At 43.3% G+C, this 18,799-nt stretch overlaps 1 protein-coding gene across 1 annotated transcript in view; it reads left to right on the forward strand.

Annotated features, from left to right (window-relative positions):
- Window positions 1-10,919, forward strand: part of CCN4 (cellular communication network factor 4) — a 35,111-nt gene extending 24,192 nt beyond the window's left edge. The window contains exons 3-6 of the mRNA XM_058814331.1: window positions 3,307-3,586; window positions 7,306-7,563; window positions 9,524-9,717; window positions 10,585-10,919. Coding sequence (XP_058670314.1) covers window positions 3,307-3,586; window positions 7,306-7,563; window positions 9,524-9,717; window positions 10,585-10,884 — 1,032 coding nt within the window. The 3' untranslated portion in view covers window positions 10,885-10,919. The remainder of the gene's footprint in view (window positions 1-3,306; window positions 3,587-7,305; window positions 7,564-9,523; window positions 9,718-10,584) is intronic.
- Window positions 10,920-18,799: the final 7,880 nt, after the last annotated feature.

The following is an 18,799-nucleotide window of genomic DNA, read 5'->3' on the forward strand; positions in this document are numbered from 1 at the left end:
TATATCAGGATGAGAAAGGCTTCATCTTGTTTTAATGAGGTGGGCTTGTGTCTCCAGAAGCAGAAAAATTAGAACTCATGAATAATTTTGGTGGAATATTTTCTCCTTGGCACCCAAGATAACAAATCTGCAGACTCCAAGATTAAAGAATAATTAAATGAAACAGGTTAATTACCAGTACTTCAGAAAATTAATTTCCTAACAGGCTAATTCTTTTATCTTTCTGATATTTTGAAATAAGCTTGTCAAATCCCCACTAGTGTGACTTTTACTATTCATTTTCTCTTTGTTCTTATCACTTTCTTAAACTGAAATCTTATTTCAGATTTCTTACAAAATCATTGTCCTCCTCTGCATTATACTGACCCTAAATACATGATTCCTGAAACCTTAAATAACATGGGTGGATTTTTTGGGGGTTTTTTTGGTGTTTTTTTCTAATGAAAGACAGCCATTGGGAAAGGCTGTTACAGTGTGATTTCCTGTTGATAGCACTTGTGGAAAGCATTAGTCATGATGATTTAACCAATATACTCATTAAAATGGAAGGGTCTATTTTCTAAAATGTTCTGGGACATTGAAGTAGTTGGGCTGAATGACTTTTCCAAAGAGACTTAGGTACTCCTAAGTGATGACAGCTGACCATGGAAAGGGGAAACCCAAAAATTTTATTAATCTACAGAATGGTTTTTCCCTCAATGAAGGCCTGAGGGAGAGGAGAGGAGAGGAGAGGAGAGGAGAGGAGAGGAGAGGAGAGGAGAGGAGAGGAGAGGAGAGGAGAGGAGAGGAGAGGAGAGGCTGCAAGGCTGTACAGGTTGTGCCCTTTTAAAGGCTCCAGTAGAAAACAGTTTCCAAAGGCTGGGTTTTGTTTAGGTGGAGATGGAGCCTAGGACACGATGCCAACCCCAACACTCCATGCCTTCCCTGTTTGTAAAACCCAGAGTGATGGGTTTGATGCCTGTCCACACTGATTATCTGAAGATGCTCATGTGCACTATCCATCCAAGGGACTCAGCCACACCTCTGGACAATTCAGCCAGCACATCCACAACAAAACCCTAGCCCCTGATTTTTTATCATGCTCACTTCATGACTCACTTTCTCTTTAATTATCCAACCCAAACTTCTGTCATTCATGTCAATAAATCCCCCCTTCTAGCAAACCACCCATTGCTCCAAACTCTACCCCCTGAACCTGACCATGAACTTAAGCTTCTTCAACCAATTTCCAAGCCCACCCTTCCTAGGAATCCCACTAATTCTCATCTCAATAACATTCCCAGCTCTCTTACTACCCTCCCTAGACAATCGATGAATTACTAACCGACTCTCAACCCTCCAACTATGATTTATCAACCTTGTCACAAAGCAACTAATAATACCCCTAGACAAAAAAGGACACAAATGAGCCCTAATTTTAATATCCCTCATAATCTTCCTCCTACTCATTAATCTTCTAGGCCTACTACCTTACACATTTACCCCAACTCTCTATAAACTTAGCCCTAGCTCACTGTAAGGACACTGGAAGGGCTTCCCTGGCTGGCTCAGGTGTCAGACCTAGAGGAAGGGCTGTTGAATAATTTACTCTAATAATAATTTACTCTAAACTCCTGTTTCTCACAAGCCACCGAATGTCTCCCAGCTGTTCTGTGCTTTACAAGAGCTCAGCCTCAGCCCTTCACATATTAACTAAACCCACAGGAGCACGAGGGCTCCTCTTTGCTACGTGTGCTGGCTCACAGACACGTTCACATCTGCACAGGGAGAAGCTGATTGCTCATGTTGACAATAGAAACAAGGGATGGTGAAGGGATTTACTTACAGGGCTGGGCTGTGGCAATGAGCTCTTTAAATAGCTTTGTGTGACTTTTGTCTGTATTTCTGGACCTGATTATTAAGCACTTTTTTAAATGATCAGCAACAAAGTAAATAGGTTTATGGCACTTGAGGAGGCCTCTCTTCTCAAGTGGCAGATTATTGCACCTACTCAAATGATTGTGAGTGGAATGAAAAATCCTAGGATTGAAAGGCCAGAGCTTTTCATCAATCTGAATGTTCCTCTTTTAACAATCCTGACAGCATCAAGGAGCCCTAAAGTGGGAGTAAATTATATTGGTATGTTTTAGTTTAAACAAGAGTTTAAAGGTGTTTTTAAGCCTACTTTAGGGCCAACTGTTTGTAAAGGGGACCTTAATGGAATTGGGAATTCTGCCCAGAGCAAACACATTGTCTATTTGGCAGTGATTAGCAATGTGTTCCCAATTTAGTGTTCTAAATATAGGATAACCAGTTTCCAAGATATTTAAATACACCTTCAGATACAGCAGCAGCAGGCTTAGAAATGTACTTTAATAAAATCTGAGCCTGCTAACAAAGAAACTGTAAAAGAAAGTAAAGGGACTTCGTAGAGCTATCCTGATGGATAGCTCACCAGCTGTGGTGTCCTTTCCCACAAACTCTTGGGTGAGGCATTTTCTTCATGGAGAGATTTTGGAAAACCTTTTGTTTGAGACATCTCAAACTACAAACAGGAAAAACACTGGGGATATAAAGTACAGTACAGGGAAGGCAGTAATGGAGGGAATTGCCTTAGCAATTTCTAGAGTCTGACTTTCCTTCTTTGAAGTTTTTAGGGTTGCACACTTATTTTTTGCAGCACTAGAAAGGGCTTCTAGACTGCACGTGCCCAAGCAGTGCCATGTTCCTTCTGCTGTCGACCTCATGTGAATAACTCCATTTGTTTCTGTGCCCTGCTTGACCCCCATGTAAAGCCCAGGTTTTCTTTGCAGTGATTCTCTTAGAAAAACAAAATCTTTGCTTTGTCACTTGCCTGATTTGCACCTTTCCTGCACCACAAGCAAGGCTGGTGCTGTTAAATGTCATCCAGAGTTTGTTGTCTAGGGATTTGAGAGCTCAGAATGCAATGAGCCTCTACCTTCTCTGGGTTTTGACATGAACTACGGCATCCCAGTTCTCCATGATCTCAGTAATAGTGACCTGGAATGGCATCACTGTGCTACATGAAATCCCTTTCCTACCTTGATTAACCTTGATCATACTTTTTATCTGATTATCAAATTTTGAATGTGATAATTCATTGATAACGAATAATTGAATAATGAATAATGAATAATTGACTTGTAGGCTTGGTTTGTTAAAGTTTCTTTTTTTTACTCATGAGACCTGAGGGGATTTTAACTGAGGACTAAGCAGCGCAGGGTTTGCAGCACAGGGTTTGCAGCACAGGGTTTGCAGCCCCCATTTCTCTGTAACGCCCTCCAAGCTGTGTTTCTTTGTTTGCAGGCCACTGGCCAGACCTCCCTGAGCATGAGCAGCCCCGTCCCAGCCACGGAGGAGCCCTACACACGGGCTCAGTACTGCAGGTGGCCCTGCGAGTGCCCCCGGTCCCCGCCACGCTGTGCGCCCGGCGTCAGCCTGGTCACGGACGGCTGTGACTGCTGCAAGACGTGTGCCAAGCAGAGAGGGGAGAGCTGCACCGAGGCTGACACCTGTGACTTCCACAGGGGCTTGTACTGTGACTACAGCGGAGACAGACCTAGGTACGAAATAGGAGTATGTGCACGTAAGTGATGTACATATATTTTTGATTAGATATAGGCTGGCAGCTCAGCTGGCTGAGCAGGGGTTGAGATTTATCTCATTTTAGATACCTGGCTTCACGTTTATCAGCTCCTCCATGCGGCATCTTCCATTCCCTTGTAGCTGTCTTTGTTCTCAGGGCACTTGGCTGGATGAGAAATGACACCTGAATTCCTGCCTTTTGATTTGAGTGCAGCCAAGAGCAAAGACCACCAACATTTGGAAGTCTCCATATGTGTAAATAGATTATTCTGTAACAGGAGGAGGTGCTGTAGTAGGTTGGGGATGAAGGAAGGATAGATAGACAGCAGGATTTACAGACAAGTAATATGGGCCCCTACATGATATTAAGGGGGCTCTTTTGGCCAATTCCCTATAGCAGATACCTTAGAAGGATAGCACATGGTCTGTAGAACACCCTGTCAAGATGGTCAGGAATTAATCATCTCCTATCAGATCTTGTCAGCTACAAATTGAGGTTTGAGCCTCAATTTTACAATGGTTCCAGTCACATTAGCTGTTATGAGGCAGAAGGATTTCTTTCCACCTCTGATAGCAAACTTTTGGTTCCCTGACACTGGAATGTTTTTCAAGAAAAAGCACAGAAAGAAATTAGATAGTGGTTTATGTATCAAGAGCATATTCACTTGTTCTGAGTTCCATTTATGAGACCCTAAATCTCTCATAAAAATTAGAAATTTTTGAAAATTATTACTCTGGGAATAATTAAAAGTGAAAGGATCATCAGCCCAGCCACACACATTGCTGATCAGAAAGGCTGCTTTTAGTAAGTTATTAGAATATATGGTCATGGCTTTAGGTTCATAAACAGGAAAAAGCCATTCAAATCAAGGGGCTTCTGGACCGGAACATAAAAACAAATTATTTAAGAGAAAATGTAAAGGTGAAAGGAAACCCGGAGGAGAGCTGACTGTGAGATGGACTGATAGAATAACTCATCCACAGAAGAGGAAAAATATCGCAAACTGTGGGCTTCAATAAACTTAGAATATGAGCAGAGGTTACCCAAAGGACAGGTTTGAGGAGTTAAGAAGTTCAGGGTAAGCTGGCAGGTTCTTGCAGAAGCGATACTAGGCATTGCTCAGCAGCAGGGTGGGAAGTCTAGTAAGAAATGACCCGGCTTTGCACTGGCTCAGGCACAAAAGAAGAAAAAAAAAAAAAATCAAGCATGCAAAAAGTGCAGTCTGACCAGATTTTTGTAGGATACAAGCAAAATAACAACAAGAGAAGTTACGTGCTAGGAGCTGTAAGGTTAAACAGTGATTTCAAGATTAGAAAAGATTAAGGCTAAGAAAAGAGGATATGAGATCATTTAAATGCATTGTCTGGACTGTGTGTAGAACATTCATGAGAGGTCTGCAAGAGCAGGTTAGACAAACATTGTCAAGAATGACATCGTTACAGCTGGCCCTGTGCTGGAAGAGGAAAACAGGCTGGATGGTGTCTCAAAGCTATCAGGCTTCCTAGGCCTCTCTAAAGGCCCTCGTGGTGCTTTGCATCTGTTTATTTATTTAAATGGCTGTTTTCTTAGTTGGATATCTTTTGGTCTTTGCAGTCCTCCCACACATCCCAGGCACTCTGTGTGCCAGGGGCACATCCCTGTGCTGAAGGAACACTGACCCCAGCTCTTCCAGTGAGCTCTGGAGGCATTCCCAGTCTGCTTTCCCTTCCCTACTGCCATGACAACATGGGACATTTGTGGTTATGTGACATTTATGGGTTTTTTGGGAGCAGCTTTACAGTGTGCACAGCTGAAGGGAACAAGAGGAAGCTCTTTCCATGGGTAGGATGTGAGGCAGATTGTCTCTGACTGCCAGAGAAACCTGTGGCCTTTCCCTTGTTTTCAGCACCCAGGCAGAGGCACAGGACAGGGTCTGCTGATGTGTTCTTGTACCCTGGGCCACACAGAGGCTGCATCACCCTGCTCTGAGCCCACCAGCTTCTGTCCTGACCGGGGGTCTGAAAGCTCCTGTGAGTGGGAATCCTGTGCTGGATGTTGGGGACTAACTTCTGTGAGGAACTGGATTTGCACATGGATGCTTTTGGCTGGATCTAGAGAATCCAGGGCTTGAAGGGCTACAGAAACAATGTAATTTATGGAAACTAAAGACCCTGAAAGAGTCAGGAATATGTGTTGGGAAAGGGAGTGGTGTCAAACTGGGGGAAATTCAGTCTGTATCTGGACTGCCATGCTGAGGTGTGCCCCGGGATTTAACCTCACAGACATCAAATAGGAACCTGCTGGGAGTCACTGCAACTCTCCTTTTGTTGTTGGCTTTTCTCTGCAGCAAAGCAGAGGCAGCAGGTGCTGAGCACAGGCCCAGGGGGTGAGGCAGATATTGTGCATGTGGGGCTGGGAATAAGGATGTGGGTCCAAATTGCTTTATTTTGATGCAGACTCAGTGAAGTTCTTCATGAAGACATTCAACAGCCCCTTTGTCTGCGTTTGGGGATGTTCTCATAGTGAACCTCTTGGTTTATGAGACCTGTAGGAAGTCTCTGCAGAGACTTCTAAATTAACATAATCCAGGAGGAATACACTCATAAGAAAGCACCAGGAGACACAGCATTTTTTGAACTGTCACAATCTGTGTGTGTACCTAGAAGTCTCTCTGAATTCTCAGGCCCAGCTCCAGCACTGGGTGATTGCCTTTTCAGTACAAAGGCTGAAGCATTACAAAAATTGGAGCTGAGTGTGAACTGGAGATCTAGATCTGTGCTTGAAATTCCAACAGCTCCCATTTTTGTGCAGAAAAAGGGATTTGTGCCTCATGTTTTCATTCAGCTCATTCTAAAAATAGGAAGCCTTTGCAGAATTTTAATCCAGCATTTCAATTTGTGTTTTCCTGAAGCAGCTCCATTTCTGACCAGACTCAAAACATAAGCAACACAACCAGTGTGAGCAGTGCCTCCATGTGACTAAACAAGAGACTAAAGTTTGAATTTTCCATTGAAAGATGCTGCTTCCAAATAACTGTCTATAATTTGAAACAACAACAAAAAAAATGCTGCTCTGTGATTACTGTTCATGAGCAATCAAAAGGCTTGACTTTTAAAAGTGATTTTATACAAAAAATAATTACACATAAAATATTTATTTTTATGGCTTTATAATGTGTACTTTATTTTCCAAGAAAACTGCTCTGTGATAAACTGGGTAAGATCTAGTTTCCTGAATATAGGAATCCAGTGACATTTAGGTGCTCCTTTTCCTCCCTTGTTTGTTCTCTCTTTTTGCTTCAGATATACACAGGTGTTGTTAACAGCTGTGTCATATGTGCAATTCCATGAATGTCTCATATATCTCTGAAAACCTCAAATTTCACTAAATATACTTTTTTAAATTATTTGATTTCTCCCCCTGTGAGTAATTCCTACCACCACGCTATGAAATGATTTTGGTTTTTTTAAGTAGGAATTTGTAGATAAAACTTGTTTTATTTTCTAACTTATTTTTTCATTGAAACATTAAAAGGTTCTCTTTTTTTTGCTGTGATTTAGAATGGAAACAGTTTCCTAGATGGTGTAACTACGCATGGTGCAGCATCAGGCTGAACACGATGCTCTGCAGAACTGCCAGCCCACAGATCAGCTTGGTAAAGGAATACATTAGAGCTGTTTGTTGCCAGCATTCTTTTAATGGTGCTCTGTGTGTTTTTCTCTCTTTTTCTTTCTTGTCAGAGATTGTTGGTGTAGGATGTGTCCTCAATGGACTCAGGTACAAGAACGGGGAGACATTCCAGCCCAACTGCAAATACAACTGCACCTGCATTAATGGTGCTGTGGGCTGTGTTCCCATGTGCACAAACTCACGTCCTCCACTTGTCTGGTGCCCAAACCCAAAGCTGATTAAGATGACAGGGAAGTGCTGCGAGCAGTGGGTTTGTGATGACTCCAGGAAAATCAGGAAGACATCTCCACGCCACATCTCCTCTGCAGGTACGGCGGGGATGAGGCAGAGCTCTTTGCCAAGGCAGATCTCTCCTTTGCCAAGGCAGAGTTCTCCTTTGCCATCTGGCAGAGTCTACAAGCAAAGTATCAATTTGTATTGCCATTCCTGGCAGGTGTCTGACCTTTGTGAGGGAGACACAGCCTCCCACACAGCACGTGCTGAAGGACAGGGCAGGCAAACACCAGTGGAACTCATTAGTAGCAATATGGATTTGGATGCCCCATCCCTGGTGGTGAAGGCCCTGATCTAGTGGGTGCTACCCCTGGCCATGGCAGGGGAGTTCATTGAGATGATCTTTAAGGTCCTTTCCAACACAAACCATCTCACAATTCCATGACTGTTATATTCATCAAATATGCTTGTGCATATTTGATGAATATAATGATGTGCATATTCCATTCTGGAATTCTGTGTGCCAAAGCCCCCTTTGAAGGACATGTCTGCTGGAACTCCAAATATATCAAAAGTCCTTTTTAATTTTTCATATTAATTTTTTTCCCTCAGTCTGAACCCTCTGGGAAAGAGAATGGACTCAGTTTAATTTGGGACTGAGGCTTTCTGTCCAGGTTATATTGCTACTGTAGTGCAATTTTAAAGCCCCTGTACATTAGGATAGGACTTAGGAGTCTCAAACTTACACAACACCTTAAAGGCAATTATTGTGTAGAAATTTCACTGTGAGCTGGGCTAAGTTGTCTTTGTGGTAGTACAACTTTTCATCAATTCTGAACTGATGGCATCATTAAACATTCTGTCCTCACACTCACATTTATAATAATGATCACGTAACCCACTGCACAGAGGTGCTATCATTTGCCTCAAACATGGTCCCAAATGCTTAAGATGGATTCAACTTGCCAAATGTCTTAAATTTATTGTCAAAATGCCCTGTTACAACTGTAGTGACATTAGCCACATTAGCTCCATGTTTTAGACCATCTCACAACAGCAGAGCTCAAGGAGAGACAGGATTGTTGTAAACAAAGATTTTGGCTCCTTGGTGGGAAGAGCTTTTTCCCAAACCTTGGTCTTTTGTTGCAAAAAAATAAAAAAACAAACCTCAGTCTTCATTTTTGAGGTAAAACCACCAGAGTTTAGCCCTCATTTCTTTGTCCCTGATAGCTCTGAAATGTGGGGTGGGCCCAAATTCAAAATATCTACTACCGAAACTGGCCTTATGTCCTCATGGCTGTGTCCCAAAATGGGCAAAACATAGCTTTGTTTTCCTGGCTTTTCTCCTCTAAGGAGAAGTCTTATAGAAGTCAGAGTAGCATTTATTAAATTTAATATAATAATTAATATAATAATGAATATAAAAGCGAGCAAGCTCAATGCAGCAGTTTCTATGGACTGTCCTGTGAGCTGTAAAGCAGTGGGGACTTTGGCTGAGGTTGGGACAGAACTGTAAGTAGGGATGTTGGCTGCTTTCAAAACAGAGCCCATCCTTTCTTCAAATGGCTGCTGAGCTCTCTGAGAGCTATTGAAGCTGTTCTTCCTCCCAGTGAAAGGCTGTGGCTGCTTCCCAAGCTCTCTGCCATCCAGCAGAGACGCTGACCACTTTCTGCTATGGGGAACCAAGTGAATGGGCTCAGAAATAAACCTTCATGGTGAGATCAGATCTCACCCCCTCTCTCCACCCGCTGGCTCAGGCTTCTGTAATTGTTTATACTGTGGCAGCACCTGGGGGTCCCAGACAAGGACCCCCTTGTGTGAGGCTGTGAAGGGGAATAAAGGAACGAGCCCTGGCCCCGAGCGCTCGCAGCGATGGAGAGCCTGACACAAGTAGGTCAGCACAAAGAGGGTGGGATGTTCACAGGAATGCTGGGCCACTTTGCTGTGGTTTAGTTATTTGGGTTAGTGGCCTGAATGTGCAATGAGCTGGGGAGAGGGTGTTTAATATGTAAAGCTGCCCGGGCTGAATGACGTGGGGTTAATCTGTGTCCGCAGCCTACGAGGGAGAGGAGGAAGCCTGGCAGAAGAACTGCATTGTGCACACCTCACCCTGGAGCCCCTGCTCCAAGACCTGTGGGCTGGGCATCTCCACCAGGATCTCCAACGACAACGAGCAGTGCCGGCTCCTGAAGGAGAGCCGCCTGTGCAACATGAGGCCCTGTGAGGTGGATATAACCCAGCACATAAAGGTGGGGGCTGTTCCTTTGTGCACCCCATGGACACTGAGTCAGCCTTTGTTTGGCAGCGTTCAGGCCTCATGAGGCTGCACTTGTATGTGGACTTATTGTGCTGCACAGAGTTCCAAAATATGTCCTGCCTGTGCTGGTATGAAAACCTTTCCCTGAGAGTCTCAGCTCCAGCCAAAAGGTCCTTGCAAGGAAAGCCAAGCCAAGCCTGCTGTGCTTGATGCTGGCTCGGACAGCCCTGTGCTCAGCTGGCAGAAAAGCAGAGCTGCATGCCTGGTCATGGCTGTGAACTCTATTGTGCAAGTATATGCACAATATACAACTCTATTGTGCAAGTATATGCACAATATACTCTACAGCTTTTGGGTTCCTCTGTCTAAACATGTAAATCTTTCACACTACCTAGGTCAGGGCTGTAAAATCTTTCCTAATCTACAAATCCCTTTAAACATAGGAATCATAGAATAGAATCATAGAATCCTTAAAGTTGGAAAGAATGTCTAAGATCAGTAAGCCCGACCTTTGACTGAATACCACCATGCTTGATAAACCACACTGCAAATTGCTATATCAGTTTCTTGAATACTTCTAGAGATGGTGACTTCATCACTTCTCTGGGCAGCTTTTTCAAATGCTTAACCACTCCTTCAGTGAAAAAATTTTTCCTGATATCCAGCCTGAACCCCTTATGGCACAATTTGAAGCCATTTCTCTTTGTCCTACCACTGTTCATCTGGTAGAAGAAGATGAATCCCCTCCCTTGCCTAAGCCTCCTTTCAGGTAGCTGCAAAGAGCAATGTGGGTTTTATTTCCTACATGTCTCAGCACTGAATATTAACCTCTTTATTTTTATTTTCTTCTCTGATTTAGCCCGGGAAGAAATGTTTGGCTGTCTACAGGGCGAATGAGCCCATGAACTACACCATCTCTGGCTGTGTGAGCAAAAGCCCCTACAGGCCCAAGTACTGTGGGGTCTGCACAGACAACAGGTGCTGCACACCCTACAAGTCCAAGACTATTGAAGTGAGCTTCCAGTGCCCAGATGGAACTGAGTTTTCCTGGAAAATTATGTGGATCAATGCTTGTTTTTGCAACCTGAACTGCAGGAACCCCAACGACATCTTTGCTGACTTGGCTCATTACTATGATTACTCTGAAATCGCTAATTAAATTGGCTGAATGCTGGAATTGACCCTTTGCTCTGATTTTACAGAGGTTTTTAAATAAAAGGAGAATCTTCATCCATTACCAATGTGCAATTTGTTCTTTTCCTGAGTTAGGATGTTGATGCCTTGAGAGGCTACCTAGAACAGAGGCTAGACAGTGTCAAAGGAATAAAATATTTATTTAAAGATATTTATTAAAAAGGCCTTCAAAGAATACACCCTGGGCAGCACAAGAGCCCAGCTGGGGCTACACCCAAGATGGGTGACTGGTTGTGTGTTTTCACGCTTGTAAGTTTTGGCCCATTTACATATTGGGTTAATTGTCCAAATACAGCTTCAGGTTATGAAGTCCCATCCTCCCAGTTTGCTCTCCTTAATTTGCTGTTGTTTGTACTTTTTGGGCCTGAAGCTGCAGGGGTGTCCTTGGTTCTCAGGCTGGGAAGGATTGTTTTGTCTAATGAAACTGTGAAGAGAACTTGCTAACACTCTACATGAAGTTCAGAGTTATAAACTAATGCACTACAGAATCTGGAAAATATGAAAGCTAAAGCCTAAGGCATCAATGTTAAATCTCTTTGTTTTGTCACACTGTTTTTGACGAGGCCTTGAACAAACAAGATTTTTAATAGCTCTTCATCCATTAACAGTAGCCAGAAATTCCTTTATGCACTGATGCTGGGACTTGAATGACAGTTCTCTTGGCACTGTCATTTACTAAGCCAGCAGTTTAATTGCCCATAGGAAAGAACAGTGCACTAGTATGACAGCAAAAGTATGGCTGTCATTAGCTTAGACATGAGGTTCAGACATCCTTACTGTCATTTCTTGAACGTTGTTGTCTAAGCTGGAAAACTGATGTAAATGTTTCATATTCAACATTAGACATCAGGATTTGATGGCCTGACCCTTGCAGCTAAAGTCTAACATCTGTCAGGCTGAGATCAGTCCTAGAATCACCCCTCTGTTATTCTCAGACAGATTTTACTGCATGGTGAATTTCATGGAAAAACCTAGGGGAAAAAATGTTTCTCCTGAAATCTCTGTGTGATGTTTCTGTCTCACTGCAAAGGCTGGGTCCAAGAACTTCTGTGTCCTGCTCTCCTTGGACTCACCTCAATCTCTTGAAGTACCTTGTGCCAATAACATTTTCATAGTTCTCTGAATTCTCTGATATTGAATAGCCTGACTGAACCCAAAACAGCCACTCCAGAGCTCATGTTTTCAGGATCCATCTAATCCACAGTATTGTTCCTAGGCTATCTCTGCAGATGAAATGTAGAGAGCCAGATAAGAGGTGAAGGACAAAACCTCTTGCATCCATTTATTCTGATAGAAATAGAAATTGTGTGGCCTCTGCTTAGGGACCACCAGCACGTCCTGTTCCCCATGGTGTTACCAGCACACAGGTGCCTCTTCCCACTGCCAACTTGCCAGTGACACAAATAATTGTTTTACATGACTGGGGAAGAGGGAAAAAAACATGTTAAATGAGAAAACAAGTGTTAGGCTTTACACCAGCTCTGAGAATGTGTGGATGCAGAAGGAGAGGCAGCCCTTGGTGTAGCTTCTGGTGCATTCATTCCAGCTGGGCTGATGCTTAGAGTAAACATCAATATAAACATTTTCTACAGAAGTGGTTTCACATGCAAATGTCAGCTAAGAGAAAAAGAAAAACAGCTCTGCCATTACCTTTCCAGGTAAGAAATTTATCAACACTGAAGGATGTTGGAGCCAGCTTTATCTTCAATAAATTTTTAGTACAGCAGCTATGCCCCAGGGCATGTTTGCTGCTGCTTCAGTTGGGAGAGCAGAATTGTGTTTCTGTATGAGCAAGAGAAATGTAGTATCCACTTCAAAAATCCCCGGTGGCACAGCAGAACTGCTGAGTGACACATGATCTGGGGATCTGACCTGTACAGGGCTGAACTTTGGGTGATGCAGTTATTTTGCTTTATTTTCAGCTGGCAAATTGTCTGTCTTCATCTTGATAACCCAGCAGAAGCTTGATTAGTTTCTGGGAGACATAAATTTTTCTGGCTATGATGAATTAAAATTTCTTGTGAGTGGCCTGAAAATAATACCATCCCTATAAAAAAACAATTGGGAGAAATGTTGTATATCATCAAAAGCTCTTAATACCAATAGCATCTCAATTTGTACACAAGGATTTGGTTCATATATTCTTTATAGACCTAGGTCATTCCTGAATTTAAAGCTTTATTTCTTTTTTGAAACTTCCATGAAATCTCTAGTGGCAGAAAGGAAGGGTGATCCCTGCCCACAAGTTCCAATGCAGGTGCAAAGCTCCTCTTCCCTTTGTTTCTCTGGTCTAAGGAACCTGAGGCCACCACATTTTGCAAGACTCAACCTCATGACTGCCTTGGCCTGGATGATGTGACAGCAGAATTGATACCTGACTTATTTGCCTCCAGTACAACAAGACCTCAGCACTTGCAAGAATGAGAATGTTACATTTCAAACTCCATCCTTGGTAAAAAAAAGTTCCATGTGAACACACAAAAAAGAGGCCATGGTCAAGAATTTCACAATGTTTTCCAAAAGGGAAAATGGTGTGAATTAAGAAGTTATAGGGAAGAAATACTAGGACCTCTTTCTCAATCAGTTCCCCAAAATATGACTTAGAACCCTGTGTTCTAATTCTTGCCCATCTTAAAATGCCATATATATGCATGTGTGTATACACATTAAAATAAATAAATAATAAATAAACAATATAAATAAATAAATAAATATACATTTATATGTAGATGGATACACACCTATAAAATATTATGTGAAGTCATCTATATAATATTACATATAAAATCTTATGAAAACATGCCCTTGAATATATATATATGTGTTTATTTACCTATATACATTCTTATGGGGCACAAAAAGCAGTGCATGTATAATGGGTGTTTATAAGTACATTCAGTCTTTCTCTGTCTTACATGAACACATAAGGAAGCAAGAAAACAGGATCAGATCATGTATGAAAAACTCTGTCTCTTAACTGGCTTGCTCTGCTTGCAATTAGTTAATTCTGTAACCACAGCAATCAAATGCTGCAGTGGCTGTAACACAAGGCTTTCTCTGAGAGATAAAAGAAGCTATTGAGAGCTAATGTATGACCAGCAGCTCCAGTGTGTGTCAGTTTTTAGTGAAGTGAATGCCTGGAAACCACAGATCTTGCCCAACGCACCCAAGATGTTTCTGTCTCCAGCCTGGTTTCCTAAGGAAACTGAGTGTATGCAGCCATACTGTTCATTTGTGTGTCTGTCAGGCAGCCCCTTTGTGGGAAATGTCAAACAAAGCAGGCAGAAGTGTAAAGATCTCAGAAGCCTTGCAATTCCTGCAATAAAACATAAAATCAAGGAGCAGGGTGGGGAAGAGGCTGACCACATTGTCCCTGCCAAGGCCATGCACACCTGCCAGGCAGTCACTGTATACAACACGTCTGCAGTGCGGCACAACCACCCCAGCAGTAGCACAAAAAGTGGTTTTAAAACAGATTTTCAGGGTGGAAAAAAGTAGCCATGGAGGAGGCAGAGCTGAAGGAATCACAAATGGGGAATAGCAGTGGTTATTACACTGCTGTAAAGGAATTTTGTGGGGACATTGGACACAAATCTGTAGGAAACCAAGCACTGGTAGCTCTACTACTCTGCTTGTACCACTGGTTGTCTGTCTAGTGGCTCTGAATGGGGAAGAACATCACTTGTAGCCAATTACCTTGATCTGCAGTCTGTGGTGCATTTGAGATCCTTTGTTTTAGTAGGTGTTTACAAGCAGATTAGCCCTAGGACTGAGGCAACAGTCCAGCTTTAGATTCAGTTCCCTGGCTCCCTCTGTGCCTGGGGAAATCATGTCTCTTTTACAAAAGTACTTTTGTGGTTACTGTTTGAATTCATTGAAGATCTAGATCCCCGAAGGCTTTCATGGATCCATCCCTTTGCTTCACACTTCCTCAGGATTTCAGAGCCAGAACAAGGCCCTGCTGTTCACTGCCTCCTCCAGTAGAAACTGATGCTCATTGTACATTTGTGCAATGGGCCCAGGTCTCTGCTGGGACCTGAAAGTGATGCCACCACCAACAATTATAGCACTGAGGAGGTGCCAGGGTCAGACCCCTCTGCTGCAATGGGCAAGTGAAAGGCTAAAGAAAGGATGAGAGGGACAATTTTGCAATCCACCTAAGCCAAGACTGTTTGACCCCCATTCAGCTCATGGCGATCATCCTGTTGGTCCTCTAGGTTGGGTCAAGGATGCAGGGTGGGATATTGAAGGTCTGGTCATGCTGGTAGGAAAGCAGGCATGAAGATTATTAAATTGCCTTTGCATGGAGTGCTGGCTGGAACTTAAAACACCATTTTGGTGTGCATGCAACTGGAAACAGGGAATAGTGCAGTTGCCATGTTTTTCACATGTTCACTAGGGTTGTGCTGTGTATATGTAATATTTCAGGAATACCACAACATTTAGAAAGACTGTGTCATCTTGTAAATGAAACCCTGGGATTTTGTTTTCTCAGCTTTCTTGAAGGAATTTTGAAACAGTTTAGTAAACTGATAGAGACAGTGTTCTCACTATCTAGAGACACATCTCCATACATTTACCTTCTCAAATTGGAACTTTCCAGTTTTAACATTTCTATAGAGTTATTTCTGTAAGCTTCATATACTGAAATATATGAAAAAATAATGAGAAAACCATTGGTTTGGCAGTCTGAGTTACTCCAGCTATATAACACATTACTTGTTTGTAAAGCATCATGGTGAGGTTTTTTAAGATGGCACATTGCTTCTGTGGTTTAAAGATATTAAATAAGTGGCAAATAGTTAATGAATCTGTGACTGGCACCTCATTAAGAAGTTTAGGCAAGCAAATGAAGGTGAAATATATCTGTGACTGACATTCCCTTTTCCCATCTTCTTGCCTGGCCAATGTCCAAGTGGGCATTTGCAATCTGTGACAAAGCTATGAACTGGAGGACACAGAAAAGGAAAGAGCCTGCACTGTAATGTGGTAAAAAAAAATTGGTCTGAGAGCGTTTCCTTCATTTTGAATATTTTGGCAGATTGGAAAATCCAGTTGTTTCCCAATTTACATTTCTTTGCTGGTCTGTTTCTGGCTCAATATTTGGGTTTTTTTCTGCAACACTCTTATTGGACCTGGGACAGAGGTCTAGAGTATTTGAGCAAAGTGGAGTGTATTACCCAACCTGCCTAAGCATGTCTTCATTATCAGCTCTCTTGAAAAGTTGCAGGAGTAACCTGTTTGCAAAAGCCATACACACTGAAATTGTTCAAACAAGGTTATTAAAGACATGGGGAAAAGCATTTGAATTAAAGATCACTGTTTTGGATCCTTTCGTTTACATATCTCCAGAGCTAACTCAGTAAGGATTCTACCTTTTATTTCTAGAAATAAATGTCTGTAGTGTTTTCCAACAAATCAAGCTTGCCTTCCAGCCTGAAGTACCCTATCTGCCTTCATAGGAGCAAAAACACTTTGAGTGGCCTCCTGTCCTGGACTGAGATTGGTTGATTTGGCTTGTTTATGGCAAGAAAGCACATTCTCCTCATTCTCCCCACCTTCTCCTCCAGTGTGCCTTTTTTATACTCTGTTTTTTTCTTTTTCCCCCAAGAAGGGCAGTTCTCTACATTTTTAAGCATTTTCCAGCCATATTTACTGGCAATAGCTTTCAACAAAGGAACCATATTTCCCTGCTGTCTCTACAGGCACCAGAAGTCCCATCTGGCCTCTGCAACCTCTGCTCACCCATGTGGCAGCTGCCCAGCACATAATCCTGCATGAAAGGCTTCCTGGCTGCTTTCACTAGTCTGGGAATATCACAATCTCCTCAGTATTTGCACTTTCCAAATGAAATGCTGGCCCTTTGTGAGGCTCTGCTTCTGTAGGATCTCCTCTGCCCCAAACACTCATGAGCAGCAGAGAGGGAATCACCACAGGATCAAAGTTTAACATTGGCAGCTGGTGATAAAGAACTAAGATTTTTTCTATTTGGTCATATTATCACTAAAAATAAATGAAACCATGTTGCAGTCATTCAGTAAATGACAATTTCCTTGCTGGAGAGATCTGTGTGGGTCTGAGGCCCAGCAGGGCGGTGGGACAGTGCACATCTCACCACTGTGCGTGGGGCTGGGTGGCACCTTTGCTTGGCGTGGGCTCGCCAAACCCTACAAGAAGATTGGCTGCTCCCTGTGCCAATGGCAGGTCCAAAGGGTGGGGCAGAGCCACAGCTCAGCAGCCCCATCCTCCCTGCCCGTCATGTGCTGAGCCTCGTGGGGACTTGTGCATACACACACAGATACATATATACACAGAGCCAGGGCATGAAAAGCCCAGGCTGGTGGTGTATCCTGCTCTTTTCCAAGTGCCCTGGCTTGTGTAGGCTTTTCCTGGAGCTGCCCCAGCCCTTCCTCAGTGCTGCTGCCCAGCAAACAGCCCTGCCCTCCCCCAGCCCCCTCCACGCACTGACCTTGGCCTGAATCCCATAATCCACTCCAGCCACAGCAATTGCAGAGAGTGGCAGGTCACCCAGGGATAGTTCCTGCAGCTCTGCTGCAGGTCAGAGCCCACTATGGTGCAGCTGCTTGTGAAGGAAAACTGCCTGCCATCCCCTTTGCCAGCCCTTGGGCTCTTTCCCATGCCCAGGGGTGTCTGCATCGAGTGTTTGATGCACATCCCCCCAGAGCCAAAGCATGTAGGGGTCCATGGGATGTGGAGCTGCCTCTTTAATAACATCAAAACAATAACTCTCCTCCAGCCCATAGGAGTGCTGGGTAAGAAAATGATCCCCACACTGAGCTGCAGAGAACAGACACTGAACTGTCTGGCAGTTGCAATCAGAAGCCTTTTTTTTCCTTTTTCTTCCCCCCTAACACTGGTCAGCAGCTGTGTTGTTTATAAAATGAATGGAGCCCTTAATGAAGCAATAGATAGAAACAGTGAGAGGCAGTGTCTGTTTGCTACAAAGGGCTGAGGGGGAAGGGTTGAGCTCTTAAAATACCCTGACATCCTTTCTGTCACTTATTTAAACATTAGGCATAGCAGTGATCAGCTACCACCATAAAGTCTATATTTGGCTCTGTGGAAATGCTACATCCGCACTCAAACCAGCTGTTCATATAGACAGGGAGAAGTTTCAGTGCCTATGAATGTAAAACAGTGCAAAACAGTGTAAAGAAAAAGGAGGAGCAGACAACATGTGGGCAGGGGGAGGGCCAAGCTGCAAGCAACACTGCTCAGGGTGTTGCATTGGTGGATGCAAGACCCCATTACAGGCACAGGGAGGATTGCAGCAGATACCCTGCCCAAGATGCAAAAGCAGACAGGGAGAGGATTCCAGCCCTGGGGAGGAAAAATAAGCAGCTTTGCTATAAACAGTTTTCACTCCAGCTCAGCCCATCACTCACAACACATGACATTAATCATAAACCTCAGAAACACATCTAGGTTAAAGTTTCCAGCTGTTCAGTCAGTAGAGACTTTTAAAGAGGAAAGCAGCAGCATCCTTCAGCACAAAAGTCCTGCTGCCAGCACATGGGATTGGCACATTCCCTCCCACTCCCCCTCTGCAAGGACAGGGAGGGGCAAGGATAATATGAAGTTTAGTCAGATTTTTATACAGTAGATGTCAAGGCCTAGGCAGAAGTGGAAATAACTTGGATTTCAGCAATGACATCCTTTCTATTAGTGATTTTGAAGTGTACCACTGCAGCAAAGATTTGGTATTGAGATACACTAATGCAACCAAGCCTCATGGTCCCTGGGAGCCCATCCTGTTTTTTTACTTTATAGCCCCAAAAGCACTGTGAGGAGTGAACTGGATATTTTCTGGAAACCTCCTGTCACCCAGTCAGAATTTCTTCTATGCCACAGTAGCTCCC

The sequence above is a fragment of the Ammospiza caudacuta genome, chromosome 1, assembly GCF_027887145.1.
Source record: "Ammospiza caudacuta isolate bAmmCau1 chromosome 1, bAmmCau1.pri, whole genome shotgun sequence".
In the NCBI taxonomy this organism is placed as follows: domain Eukaryota; kingdom Metazoa; phylum Chordata; class Aves; order Passeriformes; family Passerellidae; genus Ammospiza; species Ammospiza caudacuta.